The 25,895-nt window shown below is 41.4% G+C and overlaps 1 protein-coding gene across 4 annotated transcripts in view; it reads right to left on the bottom strand.

The window, feature by feature from the left end:
• Positions 1-25,895, bottom strand: part of GPD2 (glycerol-3-phosphate dehydrogenase 2) — a 125,788-nt gene that overhangs the window by 41,825 nt on the left and 58,068 nt on the right. For all 4 annotated transcript variants that reach the window (XM_054971522.1, XM_054971524.1, XM_054971523.1 and 1 more), the window contains exons 6-8: positions 25,349-25,512; positions 5,173-5,337; positions 4,151-4,295 (exon numbers count right to left, since the gene is read on the bottom strand). In XM_054971522.1, coding sequence (XP_054827497.1) covers positions 4,151-4,295; positions 5,173-5,337; positions 25,349-25,512 — 474 coding nt within the window. The remainder of the gene's footprint in view (positions 1-4,150; positions 4,296-5,172; positions 5,338-25,348; positions 25,513-25,895) is intronic.

Raw genomic sequence — 25,895 nt, 5'->3', positions numbered from 1 at the left:
CAGCCTTTGCGGCAGACGCCACTCTGGATTCATTCCAAATGTTATCCAGGGCCATGGGCTTTAACGTAGCAGCACGAAGAAATACGTGGTTAAGAAATTGGGACGTGGACCAACAAGCCCGCAGCAGAGTGGCAGCGATCCCATACTCGGAATCCAAGCTCTTTGGAGAGGCTCTGGACAAATATCTCGTTGAAAATGCCGAAAAGAAAAAGGTGCTTCCATTGAAGAAGAGGGAACCATGGTACAAAGGGAGAAATTCCTTTCGTGATTTCAGGAGATCAACCAGACACAGTGCTGACAGACCATTCAAGGGCAGATGACAAGCCAAGTCAAGATCTGATGCCAGACCCTTTGCCTTTAGGAAGGCGGGCACCCAGTCCAAGGGACATAAGAAAAACACCCCTACATGACTATCCGTACAGAGACAAAGAAGAACGGGGAGATCAGGAGATCGGACACATTGGGTGTCGCCTCCAGTTCTTTGCGCCCAGGTGGAAGCAAACAATTTCAGACAAATGGGTACTGGAAACGGTATCCAAGGGCTATTCCTTGGAGTTCGAGAAGACACCTACTAGGAGGTTCATCCAAGTGTTTCGGAACCTATCACAGCGAAAGCACCAGAAAATAAAGAAAGCTATTCAACACCTGTTACAGATCAAGACCACAGAGCCGGTACCTGCACAGTTCAAGAGACAAGGGGTGTACTCCATGTTCTTCATCGTCCCGAAGAAGACTGGGGAGATCAGGGCCATCTTGGACTTAAAGTGGCTGAACCTTCATGTAAAATCCAGAAGGTTCAAAATGGAAACGATGAGATCCACTACCGGAGCCATACAACAGGGGGATTTTCTGGCGTCCATAGATCTGTCCAAGGCCTACTTGCACATCCCTATACGCCCCTCTCACAGAAGGTACTTACGTTTTGCCTACAATGGGAAGCACTATCAATATATGGCCCTCCCCTTCGGCCTGAAATCCGCGCCGAGGGTGTTTACCAAGGTACTGGTGATGCTGGTGGCCTTCCTCAGAGTCCAAGGAGTAGCCCTTTCTCCTTACCTGGATGACATTCTGATAAGGCGCCATCCCTACCGGAGGCGCAAGCAGCAGTAGCTCGGACTATAGCCTGTCTGGAGGACCACGGTTTCATCGTGAACCGACAGAAGAGCATACTATCTCCATCGCAGAAGATCGTTCATCTGGGAGTGAAAGTGGATACCTTTCTGGACAAGGCCTTCGTCTCTCAGGAAAGACAACAGAAGATCCTAGCCCTGACCAAGTCCATACAATCAGGCAGACCGGTGGAGATAATGCAACTGGCCAAACTGCAGGGCATGATGGTATCCTGCCAGGATACGCTTCAGTGGGCCAGATTTCATACCAGGCCCTTGCAAAGGTTCCTACGCCCCTATCAAAGGGTCATAAGTCACAAATGGCACAAACTAGTGGAGATTCCCCTGTCTCTGTCCAGGGAGCTGAACTGGTGGCTGATTTACGGAAGGGACCCCACTCAGGGAACCGAACAGAAAACAGATAACGACAGACGCCAGCCTGACAGGTTGGGGAGCCCACACAAAGGACAGGATGACACAGGGGAAGTGGCTTCCCAAAGAAAGAGAGGCACGCATAAATCTCCTGGAACTCAAGGCCATAAGAAACGGGCTGTTGGAATTCGAAAGCGACCTCAAGGACAGTCATGTGATGATTCACACCGACAACATGACAGCAAAGGCCTACATAAACAGGCAAGGCGGCACCAGATCCGAGCCCCTAACAAGAGAAGCGGGGCAGATTTTCCTATGGGCGGAAAAGAGCGTGAAATCGCTTAAGGTAACCCACATAGCAGGACAACAGAACACCCTGGCGGACTGGCTGAGTCGGAACAGGGTGGATCAGTCCGAATGGGCCCTGAGCACACAGGTGTTTGTGCAAATATGCCAAAGGTTTGGCACTCCAGAGGTGGACCTCTTCGCCTCCATAAAAAACAGGCAAGTACCACTATTCTACTCAAGGTACAACGAACCAGAGGCGATAGGGGTAGACGCGTTGACTCAGGTATGGCCACGATGCCTTCTCTACGCCTTCCCCCCACTGAAGATCATACACAGGGTGCTTCAGAGAATCCTAGACGAGAAGGTGAACGTCATCCTGATCACACCCTTCTGGCCCCGGAGGCCCTGGTTCCAGGACCTCAGGAGGATGTCAGACAGGAACCCATGGACTTTGCCGCACAGGGATGACCTCCTGACGCAAGGGGACATTTGGCACCCAGACCCGGCGTCCCTAAGGCTGACAGCATGGAGGTTGAACATGTCCAGATCCGAGACTTAAGATACTCGGAGAAGGTTATCTCCACGATGTTGGCTTCCAGAAAGGGCTCTACCAACAAAAGCTACAGCAAAACATGGCGAGTTTTCAGTGACTGGTGCATCAAGACCTGCTGTGATCCAATGTTGGCGCCCATGGATCAGATCCTGCTGTTCTTACAAGACAGCCTGGACAAAGGACTTAGTACCAGCACGCTGAAGCGGCAGGTTGCAGCGATCTCAGCCATCAGGGGTACCAAGACTGGATCGTCTCTCACTATGCACCCTCACATCAAGAGGTCCTTGCGAGGGACCACCTTGCTCAATCCGCCTCAAGTGCACCATTTCCCGACTTGGAATCTGAATTTGGTGCTGAAAGCACTCACGAGGGAACCCTTTGAACCTATGGCAACCTGTTCCTTGAAAAACCTGACCCTCAAAACAGTTTTTCTAGTGGGTTTGACCTCTGCTAGAAGGGTGTCAGAGATAGGGGCACTCTCGGTAAATAGGGAGTTGTGCATTTTTCACCAAGATAGGGTGGTGCTGAGGACGGATCCTGCCTTCATACCAAAGGTCAACTCGTCCTTCCATAGGGGAGAAGACATTGTCCTCCCCTCCTTTTGCACCAACCCCAAACATGACAAGGAGAGAGAGTGGCACAAGCTAGATGTTAGAAGGGCACTAAGCTTCTATATCGATAGAACTAGTCAGCTTCGCAAGGGGGAGTTTATGTTTGTCTCGTTTAAGCAGAACGCCATGGGGGAGAGAGTATCCCCATCCACACTAAGTAGATGGATCAGGGAATGCATTGGGTTAGATTACAAGGCCAGGAACCTGTCGCCCCCAGAAGGCATTACTGCCCACTCCCTCAGAGAGACAGCCACCTCAGCAGCTTACAGGTCCTTCCCATCCCTGGAAAAAATATGTAAGGCTGCAACGTGGAAATCTGTCCACACCCTCACTAAACATTACAGGGTAGACCAGATGGCCTCGGCTGATGCGGCCTTTGGCCGGAGGGTATTTCAGCATGTCCTAGATACATAGAACACCCGCCCCTGGGTTCACTGCTATGCATATACCCCATAAGTCCTGACTGCCCCACTCCAGACCACTAGAGAATGGAAGACTTATTCACTTACCGTGAAGCTTCCTTTCTTGGTGGTCCAGGAGTGGGGCAGTCACAATCCCACCCAATACAGGCATGGTCACACATGACGAGGACATAGCTGGCAAGGATGTGAGGATAGAGTCCGCAACCTTTTTGGTTCATTGGCTTAAGGTGCAGTTATAATGTTATGGTTTTTGATAAAAGTTATCAAGTTGCCGTTGTAGTTATCCGAAGCAGGACAGTACAGTCTTGGAAGGAAATCTGTGGGGAATTGTTGAGGGCTTGAAAAGGAACTGGAGCAGCCTGGGAGCCCCTCCCCCTCAGGCTCGCATGTTTTCGTCCGACCCTGCTCAAGACACGGAGGAGGAGTTACCCATAAGTCCTGACTGCCCCACTCCTGGACCACCAAGAAAGGAAGCTTCACGGTAAGTGAATAAATCTTCCATTCAACAAGATTCACAGCTGGGTCAGAAACTGACCCTGGATCTCAAAGGTCCAAATATATTCACTACACTATGCTAGTAATATAATTTGTGAATGGCTATACCATGTGCCTCCCATGCTCATATTTAAGCAAGAAGTATTTTTTTAACTGGGGCACAATAGCTTTTTTAATGGGGAGGGAGAAGCTTGCATTCAACTTGCACCATTAAACTAGAAAGTGTCGTCATCTACACATTCTCTCTTTAGTTCACAACTTGAAATTGTCACAAATGATCTGGGTTTTGAATATTGTTACCTGTAATACCCAGGCATCACAATATGAACGCCTGCGCTTGGCTGACAGATGTTTGCTACTTCCTGCTCATCCATTTTCCGCACAGAATCTGTGAAAGGTCCTGTAGCATTGATAACACATTTGGCTTTGACATCAAATTCCTGCCCTGTGAAAGAAAACAGCATCAATCACATACTCCATTTGTTTCCCTGTTCACTGACTCTCTGGATTATTAATTTATCTATGAAGTTAACCTATTGTGAAGTGTGTGTATATACATGCACACACGCACACATTCACTTTGCTGTAGGAACTGAATAGCTGTTGATTATCACAAAAATTAGAGAACATCAACTTAAAAAAATGTGCTGTTGATTTTTTAAAGAGGGATGAGATGCCTGGAAACAAATTCTCACAAATAAAAATCATGAGTGGCTAGAGCTTCCCTCCCTAATTTGTGCTTTATTTATTGAGTTCTTTATTTAATGACATTCTTAAACCCTGGAATTTGTTAAATTGTACTATTACTGAGAGCACACCACACGGTATTTTACAACGTCAGCTTTGCTTGACAGAAGGGCTTGGATGTAAAGCATGGTTTAGCATGCCAAAGCATTAGGATTTGAATGAAAACCTGACAGAAGTTAAAGATGATTGGCATTAATGACATGCCACTGCGCTTTGGAAACATGCCTCCTTTGTCAGTTAAGTGATATTTACAAACTCTAGCCTCCCACTGCACTCTTGCCCTCCCCCACCTCTTTTCTACCTTTAGAAAAAATATTTAATTCCCTGTTTCTTTAAACAGAAAAGCAAAACGCATTTGTAGATAGCTGTGCTTTATCCAGTTAAACCCCAGTGTGCCAAAGTGCAGGGTGGGAGATGAATACTTCTGTATGCACCAAATGACGGAATGCAAATGTAAGAAATGCTGGCTCTGTAAAACACAGCAGAGCCAAAGTAAATGCATGTGAGAGCCAACCTATGTGGTAAAAGCGAAACAGGAGAGTTTATAAATACCTTAAAGAGTGAAGACCACGTACCTGTGAGAACATCCCTGCACCTTGCTCCACTGACACGGACCTTCCCGCTCTTTGGATCTGTCTTCTTCAGCAAGCGCACCACTTCAGTGTAATTGGCTGTGGCAGCGCCATACCTGGCAGCAGTGAGAGCAATGGCAAGGTTCATTCGTGCATCGTTGTGTTGTCCTGCAGCAGGGGGCAGAATCAAAAGGAAGGACATGAGTCACCTCAAGCCACTGACTTATGGTATGGAAGTGTGTCAGAACCGATCCGTCACATCTGTCCCTGTCACACTGAATATACATGATGGCTGGTCAAGTCTCACAAGAATTATTTAAAGAAACGTCGTCTCTCCGTAGGTCAAAGCATTCACCTCCTCTTTTGAACAATGTAAAAAAAAAATACAAAGCACAAATGTGCAAATAGCTAGGGTTACTGTCCAAGATCATATATTTATATGCTGAAAATGAGCTATTTATATTAATTCCATCAAGAACCTCACATGAAAAACAAGCTGCCACTTTCTGTTTTGGAAAAGGAGAAGGATTCTGAAATCCCCCATTTGGCAGTAATACAGCATCTTTGGAGAATTTTTTTTAACGGCCCCACTGGTGTTAATTAACAATCTCTATTAGCGCATGTACTGCATGACATTAAAAAAAATGCAAGCAATGGTCTTTCAGAGATTCTACAAGTAAGTCGGCAGCTGCCTATAAACAGACATTCAGTTTATGCACATTTTAAGTTCACAACTTACAGCATTTACAGCTTTTTTTTTTTAAGAAAAAAACCTACAATCTGGAGGTATCCTCCCCCACCAAAAACACTAACAATGTATAGTTAATGGTTGTTCTTAACATGTATATCATTAAACATTTATAACCCAATCTCCCTAGTTGGATGACAAGGAAAAATCAACATGGAAGAAAGAGAAAGGGGGGTGGAGGTGATTAATTACTTTAAAATAGTGGCATCACCTGAGACTTTCTATTTATTATTGCCACTGAAGTTAAAACCCAGGATGTTGGCTGGCTGCAATTATTCCACATAGCAAGGGCCAAGCTCTGTGTGCCCAGAATAATTAATTACAAAGGGCTAGACTTCCGAAGGCAAGGTTCAACAGGCCCATGTGCTAGGATCGGTTCTATCAAGATAATACTGATAAAAGAGGGGTGGGGGTGAGGAATGAATGGTAATGCATAGTGTTGTTGATTTATGTTGCCAGCACACCAAACGGGTCTCGATATAAATGATTTATGTAAAGTTAGGTCCCCTTCTGATTCTGCCCGCGCAACACCTAGTAGCCACACAAGTAATCCGTTTCAAAACTAAAAGGGCAAAGACGATCAATGTCTATTGAAACAACATCCCCACCAAAACTTCTTATTCCACTGCGAATGAAATAAAAGTGCATGAAATTTAAGCAAGCCAAATGGTTGTTAGGCCTTCGAGATAAAAAAATCTTCAAAACATAAGAAATTGAAGGACATAAGAACAAAAGCTTTTGTTAAAAACTAGAGGCTTTTAATTCATTTTATTCTAATGTGATCTTTTTATTATATTTAATGGCTTGTTGCTTCAGGTGCCCGTAGACAGAGAATGGGACTGATAAACAATGAATTTAAAAAAACCAAAATAGAATATTTAAGGAAGACCCAATGTGCACAGAACATGTAGAAGCTGCTTAAAATATGCATGCTTTTGTGTTTGAGACATTCTTTTCATCTGTCTGAAAGTATCCATTTTGCTATGCCTCATAATTAGACATATATATGGGGATCTGCTTACTAGTTCTTTGAAAGCTATACGATACAACACACACACACACAAACACAAAACAAGACTAGGAATACGCCTTCCACAAAGGGATTTTCCAAGTTAAGCGGAAGGCACTTCAATAACGGCAACTGACAGTGATAGAGTATTAGTGTTATATTCTTACTGGTGAAGTATTATTTAACAATGAGCCACCTCTCATCCAGTGGAAACAGTGCAGTACAGCCTTCAAAAAAAGCATGGATGGGATAAATATACTGAATAAGGAACTTCATGCTACAACTCAGTTTTAAGTAAAAGAACAAATAAAATTACTGCACCATTCTTATCCATTCTTACCAGAAGAAAAAAAAAGTCACAATATATCTCCAAAAGAGGGGGTACAACTTCAAATTGATCATAAAAAGGATTCCTTTTGTTGGTGACTTGGACCCTTTTATTTTACAGGAACCCATCCTCTGTTCAGATTGTTATAGCATTTTGAAAGCTGTTATAATAGAGAAATTTTTACAACTTTTTAACCTAACCCCAGGAGTCAAGGCAAGGATGACAAGACACTGGATAGTGACTGGATCGACACAAGTTTCCTCTATAAACTCAGAACACAAGTGTGATTTCGACAGGGCCATCTTAAACAGAGTTACGCCATTCTAAGCATACTGACTTCAATGGATGTGGAAAGGTGCAACTCTGCTTAGGATTGCACTGTTAGGTACTATTAGAGTTGATGTTCTACTATACTGCCCAAAAAATTCCCTCAGTTCTATGTACATAATTAAGACCTATTGTCCAAGCACTGCAGCAGCCAAAGTGATAGATTCTCAGTTAAAAAAAGAAGCTGAAGAGAAAAAAACCTGAATACAATTTCTTTAATCAAATTGTTGTGATTATTTTTCCTTTGAATATCTACTATTCTCTCCTCTCTGGTTAAAAAGCTTAACTTGGGGCACCTTCTCAGGGTACAGTGCAGAAGGGCAGAGGTTTCAGCAAGTATAAAGGGCTGTATCTAAGTATAATAACAACAACGCTGGTTATATACTGCTTTTCTAGACAGATTGGTGCTCCAGTTAACAAAGTCAGCATTATCATCTCCACAATACAGCTGGGGAGCTGGGGCTGAAAGGCGTGGCTTACCCAAGGTCACCTGCAGAGCTCATGGCAGTAGTGAGATTGGAACCAGGAGAATTAACCACTTAACCACTATGCTACAGCAGCTCCCAAGTATATCAAAGTGTGTGTGTGTGTGTGTATGTTTGTGTAAATATAAAGGATTAAACTTTAAAGCATCGGTGTATTTTAAAAACCATTAATTGTGGTTACATTTTTGTACTCCATAACAACTAAAGTAGCATATATAATTACTTTTTAAACTGTTTATAATAAACACTTTAAAATGTTATAAGGAGCACAGGAGTTCCTTCAAAACTTATTAGGAGTTCCTGAATTAGACAATCATTACTGGCAAACAAGGTTCATTAAAAACACACACAAACAACACAGTGGCTGCATTCAAACACCGGGATGAATCATGATAGTTTGATTTAACTCTGGTTTAGTGTGATAGCCAAATGCAGGCTGGCCAACGAACTGTGATTTGTTAGTTGGTGCTAAACTGGGATTCTAAATTATAGTTATTTGGCTCATTAATTGTGGTTTGTCATGATGTCTGAATGCAGAAACTCCAGTTTGTTCAGCAGCACTGCCCCTCATTATAGCCTCTGGCATACAATGTGGGAAAAACAAACCAACACAAAAACTTGTCTTTCCAGCTGCACTCAACAATGGATGAAGCTAAGGGCAATCTTTCCCTTCTATTCTCTGCCTTCTATCCAAGCCCCCATCTCTGCTAGTGAGGACTCATTAATTAGGGAATGCACTTCAAACATTCCAGCATCTCCCGTTAAGAAATCTAAAAGGCAGTAAAATGGCAAGTGGAAGAGAGGAGCTGTATTGTGTTTCAAAGTGCTGTATAAGGGATGCACCAAATTAGACAAAAGGGGGGGGGGGAAACACTGACAAAATGACAAGAAGGGGCTGAGGGCTATAAAAGAGTTATTTTATTTCAGTTTGAAAGTTCAAGAATTCGTTGAAGCAGCAAGACAATCAAGGAAGGAGAGGAAGAGACTAATGACCATTAGCCAAGACTGAGGAAAAAAGAGCTGACTTGTCTTAGGGGTCTCCTCCACTCCCCATTTACTGCACCCAGATCTCCCAGAATTACAACTTATCTCCAGACTCCTGAGATCAGTTCCCCTGGAGAAAATGGATGTTTTGTAGGGTAGACTCTATGGCATTAACTCCCTCCCCTCCCTAAACTCCACCCTCCCTAGGCTCCACCTACAAATCTCCAGGAATTTTCCAACCCAGAGCTGGCAATCCTACAGCCAAGCAACAACAGCAGCCTGGTAATGCAAGGGAATTTGGGACAGCACATGGGAATTCTCCTTGGTAGTTAGAAGAGAGCATACTATTTGGATTTGTGATCTACTGTGCACATCTGGCAGACTGACATTGCAATCCCAAGCAGAGTTATTCCAGTCTAAGCCCACAATTTTAATGGGCTTCAATTGGAGTAACTCTGCTGGAGTAACTCTGTTATTACAGACTAACATGGCGAACTCCTCAGGATCTCTGCTCAGGACTGCACTGCAAGCAGAGTTAATATAAAATTTAGTATACAGAACCAGTGAGCTGGCCAAGAAGTTGTAAAAATCTCACAAAATGCTGCTCAAGCTCAATGCTCTCCTAGTTAGGGATGCCATCCCCTACTGGAGGCATGGCTCAGCATACCTGGCCAGCAGGGGAAGAAGTCACATGCACAAAGCACATTCTCCCATGTTACACTGGAAAATGACATCATTTTCCAGCACAACACAAAAGCTACAGGACATGCAGGGGGCTGTTCACTAAAAATCACCCCCAAACCTTTAGTGAATCCTGCCTCCCCACCTGTGCAACTTGTAGCTTCCATTATGGACTGGAAAATGACATTATTTTTCCAACACAAAGTGTAGGCATGGGGGTACATTAGGCACAGGTCCCATTACCTTCCTGACAGGAGGAGGGGTGAACCTGGCACTGACCTGGAAGCTGTTTTCACGGGTGTGATGATTCCACTTCCAGAAGTGACATCATCGTGCCCAGCGGCAGGCATGCTGCTGAGCTTCACAGAGGCCAACTTAAGGAAGTGACATTGTTACGGCTGGCAGGAGCATGCCTCCTGCATACTGGCCCAGAAGGGGTTTTTTCCTTCCATGCCAGCAAATGGCGGCAGGGGATAGAGGTTGAGAGCAGCAGTTCTCCCACCAGAGGGCCTGGCAGACCTGTATGGGGGTGTGCCTTCTGCCCCCTGCCCCCTAATTTGGCTCCTGGGGGACCTAGCACTCGGACACATAATCCATCTTCCCACAGGTCCTCTTTTTTCCTGTGCAAGGTAAAAAGAGTTTTTCTAAGTCCTTGGTATAGCAGAAAAGAATTCCATCAGTGGCCAAACATTATGAAGCCTAATGAGAGAGAGAATGCGGCCTAACTGCAACCTAAACCTCAACTACTCAGCAAGTGGAGAGAGAGTAAAGGTCATTCCTCTAGCCTGCTTTCAATAATTTCATTCATTTCATTTATACCCTCCCTTTCTCCTCCAATTTTTGCTCAGAAAGAGTATGTGACTGGCCCAAGGTGACCCTGCGAGGTTCTATGACACAGTGAGAAACCCAGAGTTTCCCAGCTCCCAGTCCAACACTACATCACCACATTGTAATCTGCATTTCTTATGTCTTTTGTAAACTGGGGGGAGGGGGTTACTTTGAAAGAGAAAGTAAAAATAATCTCATACAGTATGAAAAACACAAGGAGGGGGAGGTGATGCCCTCTCTCCCTCCAGCTGCCCTAGAATTACAGCCTGCTTCCAGACCCCCAAATTTTAATCATTCCCTATCAATCTGTGTACAAAGCACTCGACAAACTCCCAGTATATAGCCAACAGTATCATTCTAAGCACCCTAATGATCTACCATGTTGACTGAAGTCACTGCTTAGTTACTTCCTTCTAAGTCAATGGGGTTAGAAGGGTGTATATTTGTTTAGGACTGGAGTGCACAAGAATTAACAAGCTATCAATGCATAATATTACAGTGTCCTACAATATTAATAGGGAAAGGATGGTGACCAGGGGAGCAGAAGAGCCTTATGTTTTAACTATAGAACCCAGAAGTTTTAAATACACTATTTGGTGATTTTTCTTTCTTTCAGCAGTATCTCAGAGTCAAATTAGATATAACGACATCCTTGTTGCCTCACTGCTGACATTTTAAAGTGACATAAAATTATAGTAAAATGCCTGTTCCCAATTGGTCCTGTAGCATGGCAGACTGATACACATCATAAAGTGCTAAACTGGCCCCACACATACCACACATTTGATAAGGTATCAATGAGGACCACGCCATGTCTTATTTGGCCCTCATTTTAAATCTAAAAGATTCCCATCATACCTCGAGACAAATAATACAATATACAAACAACAGCAGCATTTGAGTCTAGTGACACCTTAGAGATTGACAAGATTTTCAGGGGATAAGCTTTCGACAGTCAAAGCTTCCTTCCTCAGGTACCTAGACTCTTTGACAGCTAAGTTGTGGGTAATATGGTAGGAAACATAAAGCACGGTACTAGTGCTATACATACATCTGTAGTGACAAAATTTATAATGCCTAGAGAGAGACTTTCCCTTATATTCAGCAGTGTTAATAATAATAATAATATTCGATTTATATACCGCCCTTCAGGACAACTTAATGCCCACTCAGAGCGGTTTACAAAGTATGTTATTAGTACCCCACAACAATCTCCCTGTGAGGTGGGTGGGGCTGAGAGAGCTCCAGAGAACTGTGACTCGCCCAAGGTCCCCCAGCTGGCTTCAAGCGGAGGAGTGGGGAATCAAACCCGGCTCTCCAGATTAGAGTCCTGTGCTCTTAACCACTACACCAAACTGGTAGAGAACTGGTAGTTGAAGGACTTGCCATAAAATCACATGGCCATAGCTTGTTCTGGAGCAAGCATCAGAGACTGCAGTGCAAGATGGTTTAGCTGCTCTTCATATTAAAATAGTTTTAAATATGTATGTCCGTAGTCATTTTTACTGGCATCAAAACTGGTGATGCTTTCAGGTGACACCACTGATTTTTGGGCGAGAGGAAATGACTGATTAAATCAAGAATATATTGGTTTATTGGCTAGTCAGCACTGGAGAAACTATTCCATTGTGTTGTGCTGCTTACTGTTGAATACATTTACTATTATTAAGGTGTACTTATACTTCTATTTCTCCATTTTTGCTCACTTAACTTTTTTTGGGTTACCTAATTTGTTTCTTCAGATTGGATTTTGTTTTTAACTCCCTACCATCACCACCACCCCCACACACAGAAACACACACCCTTTGGGCTTTACGTATGCTCTACTGCTAACATTTTTATTGTACATAAAAGTCATATTTTTCACAGAAAAATGAGAAAAAGGAATGGGCCAAGGTCAGCTTTTTAAATTATGCATTTAGTGTTGATTTGCTGATGAAGAATTCTAATGTACTTTGAAAGCTTAGGAAATTGTTCTAGTGAAAAAGTACTCAGCCTGTATCTAACAGTATAACAATAACAACAACAATAATGTTCTAACAAATAAGCAAGCATCTAGTCAAAGGGAGCTAGGGATGGTATGACAGCAGGTGTGAATCACTTGCTCAAGCAGTCAGAAGTACAGTGCCAGAGGCCTTCCCAGATAATGATTTTCTCCTCTTGAGAGGGAATGGGTGTTGAGGGGGCAGATCAAAATTAGGATTTACTTGGTGGTGTTGGCTTTTAATTATGTTGTTACCCCACTTCTTTTGTATAAGCCTTCAACTTGTCAAAGGCATCTTATTGCAGTGTCAGAGTAAGTAAATGCAGAGTGTTAAAATGAAAGCAAAACGTTGTCAGTGCCAGTTTATGGAAGCCATGCTGAAATGTCACAATGAAAAATGTCTTGACAGCTCTTCGGTGGCCATCCTACAATGTTGGACAAATGTGGCGATGTCAATGCACATTATTAAACAGAATAATTAACACGTCTTGCATGCATATGTATAATTCCTGATGTAAACATGTGTATGTAAACAGACAGGACAAAACACAGCTTGCATTTGGTAACCACAGGTGCATTACTGGTTGCCATTAGAAATCTACTGTGATCCAAACCAAGGACTCTTGACGTGTGAGAAGTAGAATGTCTCATCATTCTCCATTCTATTTTCAAGTGTGGCTTGTTCCAAATGAAGATACCTTCCTGGCTGCTATGCCAACTTCTTCTCTGCCTCTTCCTCAATCCAAGGCTAGTTTAAATGTGAGAAGAAAACAACTGCATATATCTGTATGCAATCCATATGAAGCCAGAATTGTTCTGCACTGGAGTACTGAAGTCCAAAATGTCTTTTTTTGCAGCCATTTAAAATAATCAGGATGTCCTATATGTGGACTAAATTTCAGTTTTATCACTGTTGTGGGAGTACCCCACAATTTTGATAATCCTGAGACAAACTATTTAGAACCTTACGTATGACAATGTGTGTGAAAGCTAAATCTGTCTACAAGACAGACAACACATTAGAAACACACACTTATTTTGGTTAGGTCAGTAGCAATATTTTGTACTTCATCTAAGTCAAGTGGAGACCAGTTTATAAACTATTGCCCACTTCATAGGACATCAAGGAAATTACTTCCTCTTACGTGACCTTGTCTAAACCAACAAGAACCAAGAGTTATGATCTAAGGGTATAAAAAGAGACAGGAGATAATATGTCAGAGATATATGGAAGATGCAGAGTTACTCTTCATGAAACAGAGTGACTCCATCACTCACTGAAGACATATAGTGGTTTCTAAATAAATAATGAAGAATCTCCATTCACTGCAGAAAGAGAGAAAGCCAAAAAACACCCTTCAGCAGAATACATATTTACAGATTATTCACCTTCAAAGAAATTATACACATGTCAAAACAGTAACTAAACATAGTCTGTAGAGACTGAGAAATCTTAGTGCGGCTGAAGTCTTTTAACACTTGAATACAGCTTAGCCACAGCAGCACCTTTAAAGGGCATATGAGGGACACTTAACAATTTATAAAGCTACTGTGGGTGTACTGATGCTCTCTGCAGAAAATACCTGGGAGAATAGTGGTGCCTTGTGATACACATATCAGAAAAGCATGGTCCAATGAGGGCTTCTGATAGAAATGAAACACCATGGGAAAAAGTCAGAAAAAAAATGAGATGGGGTAGACACGCCCCCCCCCCACTACTGGAATGTCTAAGAAACACTTAAAAACATCCAGTTAAAAAATTTCTCTGTTGTAATGAGCGAAATGCTTTTCCAGACAGAGATGGAATGACGCTTTACCCTCTGCAAGGTGAAAGATGAATTTGTACTCTCAGAGGTTAAATTAAAAACTATCTTTACAGGCTGTAGAACAACTTTTTACTTCTAGTTTCCAATCTGCAAAGGAAATAGGGTATCAGTGACAGGTTATATGCTGATGTTCTGGCTAAGACTCTGAAGCAACCAGAAAACGTACATAACCAATGAAGACTGACTGCCAGAACCTTCAGGGGAGGGTTCTTATGAACTATATAAAAGCTGGATCTCCGTATTTTGTTAGGGAGCACATGGTCAGGAAAGAGAGATTTTTGGAGGAGACTGGTGGGGGGTGTTAAACATCAGAGTAGGAAGTCAAGAAAATGGCAAAGAAGAACAGACATAAATGGAAGCTAAAGCTGAAAATGGTAACATTGTTCTGCCTACCTTCTAATTCACTATCAAAGGTGTGAAAGTGCATGCATTGCTCATTTATTTTTTTCCCCCTCAGATGATGTCAGTCAACTGGTACTCAACTAAAGTCTTTCTTATAACTAATGACTATAATGCTCCCTCCACTCGTTCAAGTCAAGTAAATTCCACATCCCCACAAGGTGCCTGTAGAACCCATTTTGCCACAAAGACAGGGTTTTATTCATTAAAATATGTAGTATGGAGATTTTTATGTAAGACAGTGCTGGGAGGCAGGATCAGATAATTGGCCTCTATGCCGAGTTGGCAGCTGTGTGAAACAGGATGCTAGGCTAGATGGACCATTAGTCTCATCTAGGAAGGCTCTTCTTATGTTCTTAACTGTGCAATCCTAAGAAGAGTTACTCCAGTCTAAGCCCAATGATTTCAATGGGCTTAGACTGGAATAACTCTGTTTAGGATTGCACTGTAAGACAATCTACTATATTAGATAATAATTTTTGTGTAAATTATGAAACCATACAACATATTTTCAAGAATATATTTGTTTAAATATTACTAATTATGTACACAATTAATATCATATGTGTATGATAATATGCTACTGAAGGGGTTCATGTTTCAAATGTTATAAAGTTTAAGCTGCTTTCCAAATAAACTGCAGCTCCAATTGTGATTAAATTAGACTGTTTCTGTTCAAATAACACATTTTTCTATTTTCAACTTTTTTTCTTACTTCTCAGATGGGCAAAACTAAGATACATGTGCTAAGGTAACACAGTATGTAGCAGTTTGCCCCCCCACACACACACACACACGCTTCAAATATCGTGTAATGAGTATACCTGCCAGTTTGCTTATAGAAAATGAAGGCATTTACTTTCTAAATTCCATAAATATACCAAATAATACAATTTTAGATGCTAATTTACGAATGCAGCATTGTAGGCCCTTAAAGTAGTACAATAAATTTAAGTTTTATAAGGGGGCTAGTGGAGACCCAAAGTGGCTTACATTATTCACCTCTCTCCCATTTCATTCTCACAACAACCCTGTGAGATAGGTTAGAATGAGATTCTATAACTTGCCCAAGGTCACCTAGCAGGTTTCCATGGCAGAATGGGGATTTGAACTTTAACCACTACACCAGACTGGCTCTCAAAGCATATGAAATCAGTTTCATTTACACTCATATTAGCTAGAACTTGCTGTAATCGTTGGGGATAGACTGCTTTAAAAAAAAAAAAGTAGCTGCCAATATAATCAGGGAAATCACTGACCTTTATTCTAATTGCTAGCTAAATGCCTAGCAGAGAGGGTGATGGTGCTTTGGTAGTAGGAGAACAGATCAGAGGGAGGAGCCTTACATCAATAAAGGATCATGGCTACTTTCACTTATCTTGCTTTCCGCAATTACCCAGCTCCTTCTCACCTTCCTTCTTGCAAATACACAGCTTCTTTTCATCTTCTCTCACTTCCTGCGTCCTTACTTTAACAGCAGCAGCAGCTTCTATGACCAAGGAGAATTACTTCTATCTATACACCCGGGGGGGGGGGGGGTTCTGGGAAAAGAGGTGGCGGAACTCTCAAGGGGAAAATGAGGAAGAAACACATGGGAGTCTTTGAAATCATCTTATTTTCAAGCACTATTGCCAAGTATTTTCAAGAGATGCCGGAACTCCGTTCCCCCACGTTCCCCCTGAAAAAAAGCCCTGTACACCCAACCACTCTCCCAGTTCTAAGCACTACTAGGGGAGGGGAACTGTGCCCCACCAGGAGACTGTATGCCAGGGGAAAACAGAGGCATGGGGCTGTAACTGCAGGGAAAACACGTACACACACCAAAAACCCCTCCCTGTGTTCTGTCATTTCTATCAAACTGCAGCACAGCAAAGGCACAAAGGCCACAGAATTGACTTTTGTTTGATCCTTAGCATAAAGAAATATTCAGCTATCTTTCAAATTTCATGCACGTATAGAAAAGACCTCTTCCTACAACAGTAGCTCTCTCTTTTTTCCCCTTAGCAGTATCCATGGTACCACCATCGCCACATTATGGAACAAGGTACATATTAACTAATGGCCTACCATTAAGTTCACATAAAACACACACATATAAATTACATGCTTCAGTGGAATCTTTCCTCTGAAAAGCCATGACACACTGGGGAATACGAGGTGTTTGTGGTACAATGTGCAAGTAATGTCTTTTTGCTGGAAAATAATCCTGTATCTTTAAGGGTAGTACAGAATCGGTCCCCGTTCACTTCTTGTGCAGAGGGATGAGAATTACCATTTGGTTCTCCACCAAAATAAATAAATAAAATAAAAGCCAAGAACCATGGAAATTCACTTGGATACTCATAAATTTCCAACCTTAAACTCACAGCATACAAATAGATGAATCCGGCAAGTCAGAGAGCAAAGCCAATTTAATCTGTGGCTCCCCTGAGGTAAATGTAGTTCACAGTCCTGCCCCCACCCCAACCTCAGCCATAATCCCTGGTTCCTGGAGGTAAAAAAAGCACTCAAGTGAGGAAAATTCTGCAGCAGGATATAATGATCCAAAATGACAGGGACAATAATGACAATGAATTTCATGTCTCCCAGTCATGAGCTGGGGATGCTTGACTGGGCTGACTTATACAATTAAATTGTTACAGGTACAGCAGGAGATGCAGTTATCATCTGCATGCTTTTGGGAACGGTGCCTCCAGCAACAGAAGTGCTATAGAATGCACAGCCCGCCTTTTGTTAGGCACCAACTACAAGCCTGGTAGGTATGCACAGGCAGGGAGCTGCCCCCACCCACCCACCCCGTAACAGAGGAAGAAAAATGCGTGTTTGTTTTAAACACATAAACACACAAGTTGCTTTAAAAAGGCACCAACATCATCCATGACCAAAGTTTCCTTAACACGTAAAAAAGCTAATGCAAAAAAAAAAAGCCTCTGTACTGAAAGCAACTAGAAAGATCAGAGATCTCATAGCAACTCTTACTGCATTGTTCATAGTGAGGAATGTAGAAGTAGTAACTCATCAGGATAGATGAAGCTTAGTCTTCCTTCCTTTATATACCATTTATACTAAATCACGGTAATAAAAGCCCTTCACTTAAAAAATAAAGATGTTACAACCCGATGCTAATGATTCATTTCCTATATACTGGGATATGAGCGGCAAATCGCCCTTGCACAGCCGTTTCTCGCTGCAGGTAAAGTACAGGTTTCATCACAAGATTTTTAGTTTATGGGAATCATTCAAAAATAATTCTGAGTCTCAGAGCTGCCTTTAAATACCCATAACAGTTTCCTCACTTTGCTCCTTCCCTCCTATGGATTTGCACCATGTAAGAGGTTGTCATATTTCTATTGTGATTTGCGTGCTGGGCTTCACCTGTAAGAAACCTTGTTAATGGCAGGCTGTCACACTGTTTTCCTTCCTAGAGGAGAGGAACGTTTGGAATAAGTGCATGAAGTTTTACAACTGCCCAAGTTTTCTATTGGGCAGGACCCCAATTATATGCCTTGATATTCTTAAAATTATAAATTAGTCAAAAATAAATTATAAACCTGTAACTTTTCATAATTTGGCACACACTGGAAAGACAGCCATGGGAGACTAAAAGGGGAAAAAGTACTATTCTATTGTTGACAGCTTAATGAACATGCTACAATTTTTTCATTGATTTCTTCCCCCCTTCCTCCCCCTGCTATCGAAAAAAAATCTTATAGAGTTTACAATAAGAAAGTCTCACTTCAAGATATCACTGCTTCTTTTTTTCTCCCCACATTCTTCAAGAAGCTTTCTTCAATTCTAAAAGGGCTTCCTGCTATATTCATATGTATTTAATACACACACGATATTCATACATAGTTCTAAACAGACAGATGTTATAGTCATGGTAAATGCGGAGGCCCCAAATATAACCTTCCCACTGATTCCTATTTTATCAAAAATGTGATTAGAGCTTGTTAGATATTTTAGCTTAGCAAATTAACCTTAGAATCTTCAGATGCTACCAAGATTTTTGAAAGACTAAGAAAAATATCTAGGAACTCATTGTAAGGTATAAACAATTATCCAATACAAAATAGGAAGAGGCTTGTATCTTTTAAAATTAGTGTACTAAAATCATTTGTAACATGTTTATGCTTTGAGCAGAATATTTTGAGACAGACTGTGCAGCCAGACATAAAATGCCTAAAAAGACCGCTGTCATTTAAACCAGCAAATGTTTCCTGTGAAAGCTTTTATTAGTGGTCTTCTTTTTAAAAAGCACTTTTGGTATCAGTGTTACATATTTTTCCTACCATCTTATAAGGCATTTTTAATGGATTTTTCCTTTTAAACTGCTTATTTCTCTGCAAGCTCGTAACCTCAGTGTTGGCTTTTCCACAGTGCCTCTTTTCTAATTTTCCTTGAGCTACATAAATGAAACTGACAGATTGCTGCTCAGATAGCAGCCATATTCCTCCCCCAAAATGTTGCCTTTTTGCTATGCAGGAGTATCCGAATACCAACCAATGCTAAATGAAGTCTGACATGTACCCCTAAGAAACAAACTTGTAAGCTGCAGCTTCAAAGGAAACCTTGAATAAATAGGACACATTGTGTACACCCAGGCTAACATCCAACATATGCTTTCGTTTCTTGATGCTGCAACAGAGCAAGAATTGCCCCTGGTAAAGTTTGTGATTTACTATTGCTGGTACATTCAACATTTATAATGTACCATTTTTTTGCCTGTATAAACAAATTTAAAATGTAATTAAGAAGACTAAAGCAACAACAAGTTACAAAATGGGATATATAATAGAAAAAGAAGAATTTGGGGCAGATCATTGGTTTAATAAGCAATTAGGAGAATTGGAAGGGAGCAGGGGAAAAAAGGAAGGATTGGAGAGGGAAAACATTTAGAACCCAATTCTACACTGGTGTCTGGACTTCTCAAAAGGTAAACATGAAAACCGTTGTTCAAGCAAGTGACTACAAAAACAGGAAAAAATTAACAGTGTAGAAAAGCCACACTCTTATACTCCAGCATTAGGAACTAGAGGAGAGAAGAACAATGTCAAGTATATATTTCTAATAATGTAAATACTAATTCTTCATAATTGTTCAAAAGTGAATGATAGAAAGTAAGAAACCATTTCAACACTGTATAAAAACAAAATATTGTATTAACAGTCAATAGCTAAAGGTATTTGGCTCAAATCCCATTGCATGAAAGATACTGCCTCATCCTCTAACTGCCAAACCAGAAACAAAGGGCGGTTGTACAATGTCATCCATGGTAGAAAGGTCTTCTATCAGGTCACTTTGGGTGATGAGACTCATGACTTCGGTCCTTTACCATTTAAATTCCGCTCTCCAAGATGACCTCCATAAAACTGTTATGAACTGGATTTTACTGATTAAAAAACAAAATTTTCCCAACTAGAATTTTCCTAAGAGATCACACATTGGTTTCCAGTTCTCAAGACTGTGTTCTGTTCAAATGTCTACAGCTTGCTAAATATAGGAACCAGGTTGGCACAATGTGATTATAAAGTCCACCCTGTTAGATGGGATGGCCATCAGCAAACACAATTATCCAAATGCACATGCCCTTTGTACATATAGGTGGCTTCTCCTCTCTCCCCCAAGCCTGGGCATGACTCCAAGAAGTTGGCTGAAACCTTAATGACAAGCATTAATCACACACTTGGCAAACAACCACTCGACCACATTAGAAAACTCTGCTGTGGCAATTTGCACCTGTAAGGAATGATATCCATGTTCCATTTACAATGATCACAATCCAGGCTGGGTGGGAAAGGTGGCTGGATGGCCACTCACAGAGCAGTCACATGATCTGAGCCAGCATTTCCAGTCAGCACAGGAAAGAAAATGGAGGAAAAAAAGCTTAGCATAGTCAAGTTTCCAAAAGGCAACTGATAGAGAAGAGAGACTGGAAGATAGGTAACCACTAGATAGATGTAAGGAGAAATGGAACAGACTGAGTAGGAAAGGAGATGGAAGCTAAAGAAAAAAGAAGAAGAAAACAGGAACAAAAGCTGGGAATGAAGTTGTATGAAGAAAGGGAAAGGTTCTGGCTACAGCATTTACTTATTTATTACATTTAGATCCCAACTTACTGTCCTAACAAGCCAAATTATAATAATTAAGTGAATGGTCTTTGCTTTTTCCCCGGATTAGATCTGAATGTCTCACATGCTATCAATTACATATTGTGCATTTTATGGCCTCTTAACTGTGCTGTTATTTTCCATCTGGTACAGAAAGTGTCTGAAAATTGACAAAACACTTATGTCATCTCAGGAAGTAGACCATAGCCCACAAAAGCTTATGGTGGAGAGCCAGTTTGATGTAGTGGTTAAGAGCAGCAGGACTCTAATCTGGAGAACTGGGTTTGATTCCCCATTAGAGATGGGCATGAACCGAAAAAAACCCCGAACCATGTGATTTGTAGTTCATCAAATTTCACAAACCACGAATTTTCAAGAACCTGCCCCTGTTTCATGAACCGGTTCATTTGGTTCGTGAAAACGTCACATCCAGGTCAGAAAATCATCACTTCCAGGTCAGCAGAAGCTCACTTCCGGGTCAGCAGAAGGTCTGCAGGAACTCCATCCCCTGTTGCCTAGGAAACTGATGGTTTGGCACCAGGCTGTCTGCAGTTACAAACCAAAAAAGAAAACGAACCAGCCTAAAGTTTGTGGCAGTTCATCAGAAATGGAATCTGATGAACCACTGGTTTACAAACCTTGAACTGGCCTGGTTCGTGCTTAATTTTGGTTCGTATTTCAGTTCATGCCCATCTCTATTCCCCATTCCTCCACTTGAAGCCAGCTGGATGACCTTGGGTCAGTCACAGCTTCTCGGAGCTCTCTCAGCCGCACCCACCTCACAGGGTGATTGTTGTGATAATAATTATAACACACTTTGTAAACCGCTCTGAGTGTGGCATTAAATTGTCCTGAAGGGCAGTATATAAATTGAATGTTGTTATAAAATTTAGTCTTTAAAGTGCTACAAGACTATGGTTTGTTTTGACTGTGTTGAATTAAAACAGCTCTCTGTAATTTTCCTAAAGTTCACAAACTGTTCTTGCCAGATAACCCTCTTAACTTATTCCTTCCTCTGATTCACTTCAGATGCAAGATTCAAGTCTGGAACTCTATGGGAGTTCACTGAAAGTGGCTTGGTACTGAGGGAAGGGATCTCTGTGGCAGAAAAGTAGTGGACATGGAAAAAATTACACACCTCTTCTCATCTAAGTTGTTTCGTTTAGAAAAAGCAGCCACCAGGCTTTTACTGCACACCTGTGTGTGTAACCAAGTTGTAAATCTACTTGAAGATGACAGAGGATGATGATGGAAGATGAAGAAAATATTAAACTTAAGATATAATTATTAAACTGAAACAACTTTTAAAAAATAGTTTTAATGTACAGTCAGATAACCAGCTGTTACCCAAAAAAGGGGGGGTCTCCTTATGAGTTGGGGGAATTAGCAAACAAGGAGACGCAGCGAGAGGGGGTAACTAGCAGGATCTTTACCAATATAGACTAGGATTGTTCCCTTAGACAGCTCTCAAGTAAACATGTAGAAGTTCAACAGGAATTGTTTTTTATTAAAGGAGCAGCAAGAGACCAATCACAGGAAATACATGCAACACACACAAACACACTCAGAGCTAACTAGGAAATCAGTGAGGAAGAGGGCGAGCGATTCAGGAAAGGACTATATTTACCAGTTCTGGGAAAGAAGAAGGTCTGTGGAAGTAGCAGCAAGGTAGGTCAGTATTTCAATGGAAGGGAGGGGCTCAGACTTACCTGAGGGTGTGTGTGGAAGGGTCCAGAACACCCACACACTGCTCTGGCTGAGAGCAGCCCAATTATACTGTGAAATGTACCCTGGGGCAGATTGCATCTTCTGACCCCAAAACAATACCTTAATGGCTGTCTCTGGAGATGAGATAATAAAATTTGGAAAGGTATGATTGTGCGTATCTGGGAGGAACTATAGGTAAAAATAGTGATTGATGACCTGTGATATTTGGATAGGAAAGGGGATGAGGGGAGATTTGGAAGGGTAGGGATGAAATAAAGCAGGAGCTTATGGAAAACCTCTTTTGTCTTAAATCTTCGTACATCTCCGGGGTGTCAGGCTGATAGTCTTGCCTCATGACTCACATTCCAGTATTTTTTCATCTCCAGCCAGAGTTGGGAACTGTTCTGCTTAGCCAGGCAACATGTCTAGTGTACAAACCACATGGGAGAAAAGGCTTATGATATGTCCATATCCATAAGCTGTTCTTTCAGTGTGACGGAAGGTACAACTGCTAACACAGCAGGTGTACAGAAGCTACTTTATGATTTTCTGGGTACAGTACATAGTGATGTCTTTCTCTATAGCATCAAACCACTGAAATGAGTGTGCACACTCTGCAGATGGTCTGAATCCATATAAGCAAAAGGAATAGCTACACTGTGCTTAGTTGTCTGGGCAGATGGTCATCAACTAGGTAGTTCACACAGCACAACCACCTAAGCAGCTACTAGGCTCCAGATCATTTCAATCCACTTTCTTAGGCAAGACACATAGTAGAGGGTAAATGTGAACTAAAGAGCAATTTCCCCAACCTTATGACCAGCAATTCAGCTGACGCAATGAGAACTATACACTCTCTCCGGTCTACGAAATGCAACTAGATTTTTGAGTCTCAGCTCTTCTACCATATCTCCAAATCAACAGAATTTTGTTGAACTGAGCTTTAAAAGTATACAATTACAAATATGTTTTGCTTGCTTGTTATTGGTATTTCACATTTTACTAGATCAACAGTTAACTACACAGGAAAAAATTAGAGCAGTCAATGCCAGAGTTCTTATACTTTAAAAGCTTTACACTTTAAGGGAGTCTGAATTTTTTTTAGGTGAGAAATGATATTTGGCACAGACCATTCAGTTAACAGGAGACAGTGTTCAAGTTTGGATTTCATGCTGAGAATTCGCACGACTTCCTTAAGTCTTTCTACCATGTTCAAGCAAGAGAAAAATATATCAACACTTTAAGGGGACTATTATAAAAAGGCAGACAAAAAGAAAAGGATAGATTGGTACAATCAGAGATGGCTAACCAAAGAGATCTCATTTTTAGGTGGCTTATTCATTCTGCAATAAGTACTTCCCCTCATTTAAAACCATCAGCATCAGTAAGGGCAGCCATCCTTAAATTTAGGATATAGGATTACTCATGCAGGTTAAGATTAGTATGGAGAAGTCCTAGATTGACTTGATTTGCATTTCAGTTCAGTCCACAATGAAGTCAGTTTCACCATGCAGTGAAATCACTGCAAAAGATGTTGGCAATGCCACACCAGATTGTGGCAAGTATGATCTGGGTGCAGAACAAAGCAAAAGGCAGCATTCAAGCTGTGTCTGGATTTTTCATGAGAAAGTGCAAAATAGCACACTGGCTACATGGGGTTATAAAAATCTCTGTGTTAATACATACACTATTACTCCTAACAGAAAAATATGGCCCCATAAATCAACCAATGGGGAAAAAATAGACGATAAAAGCATTTTATGGGTTTAACATAAACACAAGACATTCACAGTTAAGGGTGGCCTTTACTATGTAGGCATGGTAGGGTGCTACAAGAAAGTAGTTAAATGGGCACCCTACTGTGCAAGTAGATATTACAACACAACTCCAACTGAATTTCGTGGCTTTTAAAAAATTTTAAACACACTTTGGTAGGCTGCCTTTCCCGTCATTTTATTAAAATTCATACAGGTTCACCTCAAACTCAATTTGCAAGGGGAAAAACCCCTCATTTCACTTTATGCCCAAAAATACAGATGGGATACTCCTGAAGATTCATCCAAGTTGAGTAAATAACCTACTGAAGACAGGTGTGGGGTTTTTTTTCTATTGAGAAACTCACTGATGGCTAACTGAACCTCTTTGATTCTAATTATTTGGCTGATGAGTTTACCAATATTGTCATAAACTGGCTATAAGGAAACGTAGTCAATAGAAATACAAACTACTCTTGGAATGGGAGGCACAGTACGCCAACAAATCCAGAAAGTATAAATTCATTTAATGGACAATTTCACTTGAATCACTGGTCTGATGTACACATGGATGTATGCAACTTGATTAATCATCACTTTCTGACAGGAACCTGAACTATCTCCACTGCAAAGTACTGAGTTGTTGTCAGGCAATATAAACATTAACCCATGCTACAAGGTTTGAGCGCACACATCCAAGTTATCACTTGATGTTACAGTCAAGAAATAATGAATATATATGAAAAAACGATCTTTTAAAAATCACATAACTGAGGGAACAAAAAAAAAGCCATGGAGTCTAGTCCCCCCCCCACCTGAGCATGCACCCATATAACACATATTCAGCCTAACGGAAAGGCAGAGCAGGTGTACTGCAGAACGAGCAGCTCTGCAGGACTGAGGCAAGCAACCCGGTATAACCACAATTTCACAGTGATATCTAACCTTTAATGCTTCTAATATGTACAGACAACTTTCAGAATATCTATTAAGTGGATATATAACATACCATCATAGTAGACAATGGCACCTACAAGCCTGTCCTTCTGCAACATAGGAAAGAGTTCCAAGGCTTTTGATTTGCTAAGCACATAGCTGCTTTTCAGACACTGGCTTCCTGCTACAAGATCATAGAGTTTAATTCCTACCCAGTAGTATGGCAGCTGCCACCACCTACAAGAGAAGAAAGGGAAAAAATAAGAAATTTTGTAGTTGCATGGAACAAGGTTCAGCATAATCCCATGATAAGCAGCACATATTGTGAGAATGCAATAAGCCCTGCTGTTTTTTCTACAAGGATTGGGAAAACTGCAACCTGTGTTTTGGAAGGGTAAAAAAAGCAAAGAAGGTTCAAATATACAGGAGACTTCAGTTCTCACCCCTGGTGTGGTCTTTGAAAACCAACGTTTTAGTCTTACCTGTTAGGGCAGTCCTAGGAAGACAGAGTGACACAAAAATATTGAAGCACATATATATTTACTGATCGTAAGAGTTATGAGGCAGGAAATCCTCAGTTTAAACTTCACTACAGTCATGAATTCACCATGTGGTCTTCC

This window comes from Eublepharis macularius, chromosome 2 (genome assembly GCF_028583425.1).
Source record: "Eublepharis macularius isolate TG4126 chromosome 2, MPM_Emac_v1.0, whole genome shotgun sequence".
Classification (NCBI taxonomy): domain Eukaryota; kingdom Metazoa; phylum Chordata; class Lepidosauria; order Squamata; family Eublepharidae; genus Eublepharis; species Eublepharis macularius.
Note: the sequence above shows the minus strand (reverse complement) of the source record. Positions and strands in the feature narration are given on the sequence as shown.